Below are 13782 nucleotides of genomic sequence, written 5' to 3' on the forward strand. Positions count from 1 at the left end.
TTTGTGTCTAGTGCAAGTATAGATCCTGCTGAACTTCTGTGTTCATTCACGAGCACCTCCTTCTGCAAATGTGGCAAATCCTGATAAAAATGAATTCTGGGGAAATAACTTTTTAAAAATATCACAAGGTTTGCTCTAAAGCCCATTTAGCTAAATCTGCTGCTGCTGTCCACCACACTGACAACTGCAAGTAAAATTGCCTGGCAAATGCTAGTAATCCTGTATACAAGTCTGTGTGAACTGAACACCTACATGATAGTTTGGGCAATATTTCTTTAAGCCCTCAAAATTGCTAGGCATTGTAGACTGTCTGAAAATGAAGCGACAGAGCACTTGATGCTTCTGCCTGGGAATACCATCTTCAGATTTCAGCTCATCTTCTTCTAAAGATCTAAAAAATAATAACCTGGGATGGAAAATGGAAATATGAAAATAAAACTAATTTTTTGAGAGAAAGTATTTGAAAATATTCATTCCAGGATTGCACTTGATTTTGAATATCCAAGACAGATTTAGTTTTGTTCACTCCAGTTACTCAACTGGAAGATGGAATGTTGCAGATGAGTCCTGTCCTTGCAGTCTCAGGTAAGTTTATACATGTCTGCAGAATGGACCACCCTATGTCTGCTCACACAGATGCGAATGTGTGTTGTTAGCCATCCAAAAAAAAAACAACCCTATAAAGAGCTGCAGGTCTTTGATACAGAAGACAGTGTCACAAAAATTATCTAGTGCAACAGGAAGAGCACAAAAGAGAGCAGTGTTGTCTTTTGTCATATTCCAGCGGCTAATCTAGCAAATGTAAGAGGCACAAGAGAAAGTGTACACTGGAAGGAAGAAGAAATGTTTATTTTTGTTTTAAGTGTGTCAGTCTACACTGGGTAATAAGATTTGGAGAGGATGTTTGAAAAGGGAGGGGGGGTATTCCAGTTTTCTGAGGTATGTTGTCAGGACTACAGATTGATTTTTTTTCCATGGTGGCTATAGCCTGGTGCTCTGACTATGCATCTGACAGCCTATTTCTGTGTAAGACATGCTACTCTTAGGAAAATACATTCATTTCAAGAATACCATGACATAGAAATGTCAGAAGAAGTGATTTCTTCTTGTTGATAGATAGTCTGAAAGGTAAAGCAAGTTTATATGACTCTCAAAGGTCTGTACACAAGAAGATAACCCAGTCTGCAAGAAATCTTTTATTTATTCAGGATTGTTTGTTATATTTTAAAGTTTGTCTCCCACTGTCTTCTGACAAGTACAGAATCGGCACTGGTTGAAAAACCTTCTAGGAAACAATATATTTGAAAGACTGGTTTGATGACTAATCAGCATTCTGTCTTGCTCCGCCACATCCAGTCTAAAGAAGTGATTTATTTGTGTGTTTGAAGATGAAATGCAAATCTTGAGTAATTGCATTCAAACAGCTGTGTAGTATAAACTTATGAAACCACTCCATCGTACTGCCAGCTAAAATTGACCATCCCATAGATTTATCAGCAGAACACAAAGTAATTACTTCTTTGTCACATCTAGCATTTGGGAACATGAGGAGGAGGGCATTTGAAAAGCCCTAGCAGGAGATTAGAAAAAAGATGCACGTCTGACCCAGCAGTGATGGTGATTTTACCATTAAATTCACTGATAGCAGAATTAGAACAGAATTTTGTATTATGAATGTGACCTATTACCTCTTATACAGGTGCTTAGATATCACAAAGATAAAAAGTATAAAGGTAGTCAGAAAAAGGATTTCAAATGTTTGGATAAATACTTACAGTTTTGTTACCTGTGCTTTACATGCTTGTATTCTATTTTGATCTCTGCAGTCAGGAGCAAAATTGCGTATGACATTTGTGGAGAAAATAGAAGTTATGTTTCACAGAGCTCCCTGTTCAGCCGCAGCACTAATTTTCCTACAGCAAAAAAAATGTTTAAATGTTTTTAAGAAAAATTTAAAAATGCATATTTAAAAAAAAAAATCCATCCAGCATCTCTCTGGAAGGTGAACAGTTGCAAGATGAAATAAGTTCAGTACAGAAACTTGGTGCCTGAGTTCTGTTGTCACTGCTAGTTGAACATGTTCTATAGAAACAGGTTAATGAAACCTAAAAATCTCATTTAAATGTAATTCAATTGCAGTACAAACTGACTGAATCCTTTTCTGTTTTGAACCTTAACTTTTTAGAATAGGTCTAAAATCAGGAAAGATGTGCTGAAAGTTAAGCATGTTAAAGTTAAAATTTGCCTAAATGTTTAATTTAATGTGCAAATAAAATCAGGGATTCTTTTCACAGCCGATGTCTCCTCCAGAGGACAAAGGTGAATTGCTAAAGGAAAAAAAATCCAATTGCTATTGGATAGATGAATATCTAGAGGTACCACAGAATCTGCAGACATGTCAGATTTTGTGAAAGCTGAGTATCTGTGGGAAGGAAGTAGATTTGCTTTGCAGCGTTTGCTCGCCTGATTGCTTGCATTGCTACATAGATAACACCAGTGCTGTGGAGAACATACGTACATCATGGATCTTGTGGGAGACTACCTTTTCCCATTCAGCCCCCAAAGTACTGTGTTTTTTTAAAGTTTGTAAGATCACGATTGCTTTATTAAAAAAGAAAAAGAAAACAAAAAAAATACGTAGGCAATTTGCTACATACCTTTAAAATACTAAGTTATAACAGCATCATTTATATGGTTACATAGGAATCACCATTCAAATTATGAAACTCCCTCAATTTTTTGCAGATGGGTCTTCTCAACTTACCTTAGCTCCTAATATCACCCTAGAAAGTCCAAGACACCTCCGCAGTAGAAGGATCTTGCTGTCAGATCTTAAAGGATCTTAAGGGATAGTAGCACACGGTGTTAATGACAAAATACTGTAACTCTGTGTTTTTCTTTATCAGTTGCATTTTCAGGCCTTGGCTTTACCACCTTCTACTTAGCTGGAAAGTTACACTGCTTCACGGAAAATGGCCGGGGGAAGAGCTGGCGGCTTTGTGCAGCAATTCTCCCGCTCTACTGTGCCATGATGATTGCCCTGTCACGTATGTGTGATTACAAACATCACTGGCAAGGTGAGCCATGGAGATGCCTTTTTTCTACTTTTTTTTTATTAGCCCTGTATTTCTTTGATTTTTTTTTTCATTAAATCACATGAGTTACAACATGATAGTATGCTAGATTTTCCTTGCTCCTGGATTGATGATGAGGGTTTCAATGTCTGAAAATACTGCAGGGGACCTTTACCGTTCTGTATTTTTATACACACAATGTACATCATCATACTTACATACAAATCTACATCAGTGGGTTTTTTACATCATCATTCTTTACAAATATACATCGGTGCCATAGCTGTCTTGGATGAATCCAGCTGTAGGCTGGATCTGGCCCATCAGAGTAGCTCTGTCGTGTGGCCTAGTCCTTGCCTACTGCTTTTCCAGGTACCTGTTGGGTACGTGAGTAATTGCTAATACGTGGTTGCATGTGCATTAGACTAGACTGAAGCATCTGTGTGTAGCTAGTCATTGCAAAGATGCACTCAGTCATTTGTCTACATTCTGGTCATTTGATGCACATGATGTAATACACTGTTTTTCATTCAAATCAAAGTATATTGGGCATGAGGTGGGTTCATGGCCCCTCCTTGAGAAGTATAGAAACATTGCATACCAAGCTACATAGCACAGGTTGTAACAGATTCTGCCCATACTGAAAACCTTGCTGCAAAGTTTGATGTTTTCTGTTCTCTTAATTTTTTTGGCTGAGGTTGTGTCCTGGTTTCGGCAGGGATAGAGTTAATTTCGTGGTTTAACTTCAGTCAGCAACTAAGCACCACGCAGCCGCTCGCTCACTCCCCCCCACCCGGTGGGATGGGGGAGAGAATTGGAAGAGCACAAGTTAGAAAAACTCGTGGGTTGAGATAAAAACAGTTTAATAATTGAAATAAAATGATAATAATAATAATATGATAATAATAATAATAATACACAAAGCAAGTGATGCACAGTACAATTGCTCACCACCCGCCGACCGATGCCCAGCCAGTCCCCGAGCAGCGGCCCCCCCGGCCAGCTTTCCCCAGTTTATGTACTGAGCATGACGTCACATGGTATGGAATGTCCCTTGGGCCAGTTTGGCTGTGCCCCCTCCCAGCTTCTTGTGCACCTTCAGCCTTCTCAGTCGGTAGAACATGGGAAACTGAAAAGTCCTTGGCTAGTGTAAGCATTACCTAGCAACAACTAAAACATCCGTGCGTTATCAACTTTGTTCTCATCCTAAATCCAAAACACTGTACCAGCTACTAGAAAATAAATTAACTCTATCCCTGCCAAAACCAGGACAGGTTGTAATTGCTCCCGTGGTGTCAATTCCACACTTTCCGAAGTCAGGTCCTACTTAAGGAAGATAAATGTTTCATCTTCTTGTTACATCCTATTAAAAATTATTTTCCATAGCTACGGGCTGCAAATATTTCAAGGCTGATATTTAGTTACACTGTCTGGACGTTAGCGTGATGGATTCAGTATGGTACCGTACATGTGGTACCAATGCATGTTCATTAATTTGTAACTGCAAATAAATGCTGAATGCATTCAGTATGGATGAGTGGGTCACTGGAGCAGCATGCAGTGTCTTTCTTGATCATAAAGTGCAACCACAAAGCTAAAGAAACCTGCCACACAATCTTAAACCTTACCTATGTGAGGGAATGACAGTTATTGACAGAATGGGAGATGGCTTGTAAGACTCTAACATCAGCATTTGACCATTTGATATGTGGGTGAGTTGTATAAAATGTCTGCTCTTGGATGCACCTGCATCCTTAAAAGTCTACATATAATGAGCAACAGGGGATATTCTTAAGTGAAGCATCAACAGTCTGAAGGATGCTTAATCCTAATCTCTTTTTCATTTACTTCTTATTGTTTCTAGTGGAAACTTCGAATCTTCATATTTATGTGAGCATTCTCATGTAAATGAGGCATTATTACAATACAGTGTAACTAGAGCAGATACCTTTCAGGAGGTTTCTTAGTGAGGTTGAATTAACTAGCACTGACCTTCATAGCTTCAGGGCTATGCCGCAGCATCCTCTCTTCCCTCACGGTAGGCACTTCCAGAGTGTGACAACAGTCGGACCATCTGTCACAGGAAGACTGTTGTCTCAGAGTCCTTTAAAATTCAGGTGTGAGATGTAACGGATATAGAAGGCTATGCTATTTACTAATTACACACTTATATTACTAAGTTACAATTCTATGACTTCATTCTATTAAGTCAAAATTATACCACACCTTACCCTCCCACACTGAGTCTTTCAGACATGGACCTGGTAGAGAGTCTGGCAGGTTGTCCACATGGCTTCCTTCCAGCGTCTGCAGGTCAGTCCACTACTGTCTGTCAGCATCTACACTTTCACTGTCAGAAAATCCTACCATCTATTATTTCTTCTACCATTTCTTGACCCTCTTTTTCGCTGCCTTTGTACCTGCCTTTCTCCACTCATGTCTCCTCCTAAGTAAACCAGCCTGTAATTACTTTTTCCCTGTTTATCCCCATATTCCTATGAGAAATACCAGACTTGGTATTTCTGATACTGTTACGTAGGTCATCTTGGCTTTATGTGGAATTGCTGGTATGGTACTGCTGGCCTTGCAAACTGTACTCCCCTCAAGGTCCTGAGCGCTCCTTTCAGTTATCTGCTTCATACTGGTTATATATTATTTACGTGTTTTCTAAGACGTATCATTCTGTTGGTTCCTCTACATAGTTTCAATTAAGTACAGCATCTCTCTGTCCCACTGAGCATTTCTTATCTCAAACTGCAGTAAGCATACCAGAGCAAGACTCATCCATGCTTTTTCTTGTTCTGTTTTTTGTGCTCGTGCAGCATCCTGTTCTCCCATAGCTGCTTAATCACCAACCATTAACCTTGACATGTTCTTAAGCAGTCTCCTGGTTTCCTGCAGAGGCCTTGTCTTACTACAGGGCTCGTTACTCTTCTTTGCTCACCGACACTCGGAGTCAGAGACAGCCTCCAGCACAAAGCTGCTGAATGTGAGGTGCGTGCCTTGCCAGGCTGGCAGGTGGGACAGACAGCAGAGTTACGAAGCTCATGCTCAATGTGTGACACTTGGCTGGTTTGAACTCCCTGTTAAAAATAGAGCGAGAGGAGTGTAAATGAATGTGAATAGGAGTGTACAGGTTTACTCTCAAGTTTTGAACACATTTGCAGTTTGTACTATCTCTTGCCAAGAGTAAGAATTATTTTTGTACTGAAACATGTGCCATGAAGCAGATTAGTATGGTTATTTTATACATGATAGAAGAAAACTACACCCAAGGGGTTGTGACTGCGTCCACTACAGCTGCTTATATTTTTGTCTTTGAAGTTTAAGGAGATGGAGCTGAGAACTCAGCTCTTCCCAAGCTAAGAACAGGGCTGGCAGACATTATCCTGCAGGTGACCTATGCTTTTACCTGAAAAAAGTGCATTCCCAAGGGAGAGACTAGTTCACTCTGCAATATACAGCACAGAAGCTCAGGCCTCATCTTTTATGCTCAGCAGAGTCAATTGATTGTGTTAAATTACTTATGGTGGCTTTGTGATAGACTCTTAACTATGCTGTGGGGAATGAACAAGGACCATCAATATAATGTCCAAGACTTAGCATACTGTAGGTGAAAGATGGAGTATCCTTACATTAAAAGCCATTGAGTGGGCTCAGAATGTTAATATTATGAGTACTTTGTGAGCTCCCTTCAGTTTGGCTGGAAAATGTAGTATTCAAGATCTTAGTGTTGGTATTAATGAAATATCCTAATATTCACCATGAATCGTGAATGTATTGACTCCTTTTAAGTCTCTAGATCTCTGTATAGACTTATAACTCTGAAAATGCTAATTTACTCATTAAATAAGTGGAAATTTTGTATGAAAAAAAGTAAAGATAAATACTGAGACTGAAAGAATATTCTTTTTCCTTTATGGACAAAGGAAAAAAAAAAGAAAAAAAAAAGGAAGCTGTGGCTACCATGAGCTCAAACAAAACACAGAATTGTTGTCTTCAAAAACAGGAGTCAAAATAGCTGCCTGTGTGTTTGCTCAGTACTCCCAGTCAAGGTCAGTAAGCTAGAAATCTTTGGCATAAATCATGTAGTGAATTTGTATTACTGTGGTGCCCAAACTGAGGCCCAGAGTTGCATAATTTGCATGTAAGTATTTTGAAAGAAATTATCTAGGCAAGTTTTCAGCAAGTCTTGAAATATTGGGGAACTTATAGAGGACTGGCAGAAATCTGGTGTTTCTCTGTAATTAAAAAGAGTAATCACAGGCTTGACCTCATTGTTAAGCAAAATAAGAAAGCAGCTGGAACAGGATTCAATCAACCACAGTTAAAGGAGGGTAATCTGAGAATTGCAACCGACACAGGTTTATAGAAAATGAATCTTATCATAATAACTATATATTTTACTAGTTGATTGATATTGTAATAGTATACCATAGTGAAAATTCTTGCCCTTGGTACCTTTTGTACCATGACAGTTTGACAGGGACAGTCCGAATGGTACAAAATCAGTCAGCTACCAGTATGAGTAGGATAAGCTTCTGTCTGCTTGCAAATACTGTGTACGCACAATCACCTTTTAAAATCTTACTTGAGTCTCTACTACATTTGTTTGTGATAGATTTATGTCCTTTTGCATGTAGGAAGAGAACACAGGATTAGAAGGGATATCCTAGGTCGTTCAGTCTAGTCCTCTTCCTCAACAGACAACTCTGACTTGTAATCACATCCTTAAATTTATCCATCTCAATCTTAAATTTTTCAGGTTTTCTTGCCCTAGCTATTCCTGCTAAAAGGCTCTTCAGAATCTCACTCCTCCAATGATTGCAAGCCATTTATTACCCACTGAAAATTGAACAACATGCCCTTTGTCCTAATATATACTAGACTGACAAACTAGGGCATTTAATCCATATTTAACTATTTTAGACAAAAATAATTTGTATTGATTAACCCTTCTTTGTCATTAAACTCAATGATTAGCTATTTTTATTACACTGGTTTCTTTGTAACTGAAAGTAAAATACAGAAACACGGGTATACGCAGATGATATGGTGCTTAGTAGCCTTGTTAAAATAAAACATGGTGTCAAGTCATATCCTAGCCAGTGCCTTTTGCCTCACTTTCATTATTGTTTGCGTTCGAATCTGAGGCTTTCAAACTCAGTGTGTATTTTCAGTGAAGTTTTGCTCTGGTTGCTTGAAAATGAAACACAAGATCAGGCAAGTATATTAGCAAGAAGCAAGGAGAACCTGACAACAGAACAAATCCTCTTACCCTTCAGGTGCTATGCAGTTTCCATGGAAAACTTAAAATTGCCCATGTGTGAGAGCTGCAAATATCTCATTCAATGGCCTTATTTTATTTTATCTTATTTTATTTTCTGGTAGGAGTATGGGATAGTAAATAGCATCAAAGAAAGATATTGAAAAAGTGTTAAATCAGTTAACAGGCATGCTTAGTCTTTGACCTTTCAGGTGCTTTTAGGAAGAATTCACCCGGCTTGAAATTGTTCTTAAGAGCTGTCTTTCTGAGGGGCCTTTCAGGAGCTGCAAGTGAAATGAATTGTAGCTACAGTGGCCGACTTCCTGAAGGAAGATAATTTTCCATCCTACATCCTACCTGCTCCCTGTCTGCATTGGAGAATGCCTTCTGGAATACAAACCAGTCAAAAGTAGATCTGGCATTTTAGCTGCCATCTTTCCTGGGGTTAGTTAGGCAGAGACAAGGAGCAGACTGTAGTCAGCGCAATAGTTGGAGGTGTACCTGTCAGCGGGAGAGCTCTGGATGCTGTAAACAGCATAGTTCAACTGTATTGTTCGTAAATAGAAATCCTGGTGGTGGTCATTGTAAATCATGGCAAACTGAAAGAAGACATGTGGTTGCTTACCCTTAAAGGCTGGTCAACAGTGAGCTGGAACATCATCAATGTTTAATGCCCCATGGAAACCATTCTATTTCCCTTGTTCATCTCCTGAAATATAGCCAACCATTTATGTTTTGGGTATTCAAAATGTTGGAGATGTCCCCCCAAAAATATTGATTTTATGTGTTCTACGTGATTGTGGTATTCGGCTCCAAATTCTTTATGAAAATTTGAGGTTCACCTTTTCTGGATTAAACACTTCCAGGTCAACCAAAGGTCTTTTATTTACAGTTGTCACTACTGGCTGTCCTTTCCATGGTAACATACTTCTGGTTTTATTGCTTTTCTTATCTAGATGCTTTCGTTGGAGGGATCATTGGCCTCATTTTTGCTTATATTTGCTACAGACAACACTACCCTCCTTTGGGTAATACAGCTTGTCACAAATCTTACGTCAGCCTGCTAGATCAGAACCCTGTGAAGAAAGAAGAGAGACCTACAGCAGATAATGCTACTGGCCTGCCTCTAGAGGGAATAACTGAAGGTCCTGTATGACTTTAAGAAATGTGCAGAATGAACTTTTAGCCTTCTCACATTTCCTCCAAACTGGTCTCTTAACACAGTGTTTCTTACTGTACATGTTTTTTCTTTTGTTTCTTTCCTTTTTATAAAGAAAAGTGAAATATTTTATTTTTAATGCCATAATATCATCATACTTTTAAAGTTAAATTTTCAGTTCATATCGACTTACTGAATTACCTGTTTTCAGCCTACTGCAAACAGATAGACTACTTGAGGGAAGGGGAAAGACCATTAATAAAAACAATCCCATGTGAAGAATGGTTAAGAGAGTAATTTTAAGAAGGTGTCATTGAGGATAGGGTAGATCTGGAAACAGATTTTCTGAAGTACTGAGTGTCTCCTAGAAAGTTCTGGTCATCTTCAGCACTCATTGATTTTGATGTGTGATGAGTACACACAGCACTTTTCATCAGATGTTCAGCATCTGTTGTGGCCAGCCACTTCTTTATATAATTTGATAAGTTGGGCATCATCCTAATGTTTAACTTGTTGCCTTCTAACATAAAAATATCCACATGCTGGTAGAACTTCGTATTAATTGTCAAGTTTTGACAAGGTCATTCTGAGCTACTAATGATCAAGCAACCGAAAGGTATGAATGGTTTAAGTGTTTGTAAGAGCCAAGCCTCGTGCATTAGTAGTTCCACAGGATGATGCTGACATTCAAGAAATTCCACACTGTTAAAATTATCAGCTTGCAATAACATATATGTTCATAGGATGGATTAGAAACTTGGTATTACATCATTAGCAATTTTTTGAGAGCTCTTGCAGTAATTACCATCAAAACAAATGAAGTCTTTAAAACAAATTTTTAAAAATCCTAAAACTGTGAGGATAAAGAAACACAATGTTTTCTGTGAATCTTGGTGTGCCACGTTCATTCTTGTGTAGTGACTCACTGCAGCATTGGTGATCTAAAGAAATGCAAAGATTTTCATTTGTGACTTTGGGCGCACAACCATGAATGCTTGTGGTGGTCTCCAGCACTGTAACATATACAGAGGAATGCTGGAGACAGTTTTCCACTAGACCCATTCCACATTTTCAGCTCATCATGTTCTTGAGCGTGGTGTTTGCGAAGGTTGGCTTGGTACCTGAATTGAAACTCACCTGAATCAAAACACTGTTGGTATGAAGAAGATTACTAAGTGTATGACTTTAGTTAATTTATTATTAGTAGGATCCTGTTTTGTTATGTATGCGCTATGCAGTATACATCACATTCCTGTGAAATGATGTACCTTCGGATGGCAAAATGTCAGATTCCAGAATTTTTTTCTTAGATATCCTGTGAAAATGCAGGCAAATGTTCCAGACCACATCTTGGCAGTTGAACATTTCTTAGCTGGAGCTGCTGGTTAAAGCAATCAAGATAGCGTTGATCAATGACCATTATTACGGTGCTTTAGACTGGAGGAGACTGCTGCCATAATTATAATTTATGTATTCCTGTTGGAATATGTATTGGCCTTGCAGGCATTTTGTGATTCAAACAGCTCAATGTCTTTATGTAAGGCTTGTCATTTACTTTTCTCAAAGGTAAGCTTTGTAGATATTTTGAGAAGAGCTACTTCCTGATTGGCAACACTTGAATTTTTATAGAAAGCAAGTAAATTAGAATCCCTTTAAAAATAAATGTAATAATTGTGTACAAGAGGATGCAACCATACTATATAGAAACTTATATGATATTTGGAAGTAACTATAAATAGGAAATGACATTAAGAAATGGAATGTAATAGGCATGAACCCAGGAGGGTTCTGTAGAAATTAGGCCCGACCTACTTGTAAAACTGATACCAGTTTGACTGCATCAGTTAGAGGTAGGATTTTTTACTGACAGTTACATTATTCTGAGCTCTAGAATAGAGACAGTTACCCAAACATAACTGTGTTTTTGCTGGTGTATATATGCTAGTTCACAAAACTAGCATCAGCAAAGCAAAATTATTCTGAGATTGCATTTGCACTGGATTTGACAGAACACTTCTCTAGTGTGACTGAGGTCTTGTTCTAGAAATCCACACAGTTTAGTGGAGGTTTAATCTTTCTATAAAGTTTTTAAACCATCCTACAGAATTCTATAACAGGGATATCATTTTCTATTACTTCATATGGGAGGATTAATGAAAGCCCTAGAGTAAGGGTATCATGTCTTTACATTGTGTAGGGCTTAGCCATTAGCTTTTTCTTTCAGCAGGAACCCTAGTCTTCCAGGTTATATGCAAATGTTAAAAAAAATCTTAAATCAAAATTAGAAGTTTAATACTGATGCATAGAGCATTTTGCATGTTTTTATATAGATCTGGCTTATTCTCAAAAATGAGTGGGGCCTCCTATCTATGCTGTACACATTCCCAGTATTTTAATGGCTTTTGATACAAACAAGCTATCTTCTTTGGGATGGGGAAAGCTTATGCAGCCCTCAAATGAGTAGTGGGCTCATTAAAAGATTGGAATATGAAGTGTAATGCAGCATAAATACTTACGTTGCAAGAGTAATTGGTGAACTTTGCAAAGCAGTAAAGAATAACATATTTTAATGGGAATAATTAAATTGAAAGTCATAAAATAGACAATGTAAAAGCTTTGATTAAAATGTAATTAAAATTATGAAAGACTTAATGAAGTGAAACTTGTGGAGGGATCTGTAGGCGCTGTAATTACCAGTGCAAAGTCAGTGTAGGGAAGGCATTTTTGTGAATCAATGTATTTTAATCTCATGCTTTCTCAATGTGAAGGAAATGTAATGTTGTAATGCACCAATAAAACAACACATGAATGTGGGTTTGTACATCTGTGTGTTATCATTTTTTTGAGAAGAATAAAAGTTACCAAGTTAGTTTCATTAATAAACCACATGGAGTATTACAAAAAAACAAGCCCTAATGTGACTGCATTATTGATAAACAACAGTTCCAAAAGTCATTACTGATACCTCTAAAATGGATCAGCCTTCCTCCTTTAACCAAAATACACTATCCAACTTTTATCCAGGAAAATGTACAGTGTAATTCTGCAAGGTTGAAATTTTGAAATATTCAACCAGCTACACTGCAACAGCTCCCTTTCATCTGTCAAGTTCTATATATCAAATAATACTAGGAGTGCCACAATAACAAATGTGGTTAGACTAGAAAAGAATAAAAAAATCTAATAGAACATAGCAGAAATATCCTGAAACCAAGATAAGCACGAGATTGCGAACCAGTCAGCAAAATGTTCCCGTAGTGAATGCATATCTCAGGCAATGTGTTAGGAATAGAGCTGGAGCATTTATGCTGATTCATTCTCAGATTTTGTTGTGTGCAATTTAGTCTGATTTGGCCCTCTGTTCTTTCCCTGTGCATACCGCAAGTTCTTTCTATTTAATGTGAAAAAAAGAACCTCATTTTCCCTTCTTTCTTTCCATAACTAAAATATACTGTACTACGGATTTAAAAAAAAATAGATTTTAAAAAAGCCTTATTTTTTTTTCATGGTACTAAAATTCCATTGACTTCAGTGGAACTGCTCTGGATCACTAAGCACATCATATCCAGCAGGTGGAATAAAGCCTTCACAGAGTTTTTGCTCGCACTCGTACATTTCTAGGAGTATAATTAGCAAAATACCGCAACTAATTTGTCTGCAATTGTGTTTTCTTGTGTTAGCATATATCTCTCCTGAGTTAGAAAACTGTTGGGTTCCTCTGACCTAGTGGAAGGGGTAAAGTCTTGAACACAGCAGCACCAGGATGATGGGAGTGAAAAGGTTAGACACATGTTTCTGTTGCCTTTGATGTTCAGAATGCGTTCAGAATTGCCGCAGGCAATAGGTAACAATGATTATAAAATTTTGTATTACCTGCTCACCAGTGTTACTGCTTACAGTAGTACTGTGCCGGCTGGGACAAATACAGTACGGGTCCTGTATTGAAGAGTTATGCTATGTTTATATTAATTCATGGAAAGAAGACAGAAATTCTTCTCTTCATTACACCAGTGTAAACACTGCTGTATTGCATGGAGTTACTTCATAATAATACTCTTTTATCAAAGCAATATTTGAGATTTTGGTCTTCTGTCACTGTTGTCTTTCTTCCAGTAAACTCTCACCAACCTAAATGTGAAAAGGAGAGCCTATAGTCCCTGTCCAGGCACATGTGTTACATTGCAGTAGTCATCCTGTTGTGGGTGTGCTCTAAACAAAGTAAAGTTTCAGGGCTGGTGTGCCTAAACATTTGTCTTGGGAAGGATGGTCTAGAGATTCACAGT

At 38.0% G+C, this 13782-nt stretch overlaps 1 protein-coding gene across 1 annotated transcript in view; it reads left to right on the forward strand.

The window, feature by feature from the left end:
• The window catches only part of PLPP4 (phospholipid phosphatase 4), a 62563-nt gene extending 50243 nt beyond the window's left edge, over positions 1 to 12320 (forward strand). The window contains exons 6-7 of the mRNA XM_076339139.1: positions 2907 to 3077; positions 9297 to 12320. Of these exons, the coding sequence (XP_076195254.1) occupies positions 2907 to 3077; positions 9297 to 9496 (371 nt within the window). The 3' untranslated portion in view covers positions 9497 to 12320. The remainder of the gene's footprint in view (positions 1 to 2906; positions 3078 to 9296) is intronic.
• Positions 12321 to 13782: the final 1462 nt, after the last annotated feature.

Source organism: Aptenodytes patagonicus, chromosome 5 (genome assembly GCF_965638725.1).
Source record: "Aptenodytes patagonicus chromosome 5, bAptPat1.pri.cur, whole genome shotgun sequence".
NCBI classification, from domain to species: domain Eukaryota; kingdom Metazoa; phylum Chordata; class Aves; order Sphenisciformes; family Spheniscidae; genus Aptenodytes; species Aptenodytes patagonicus.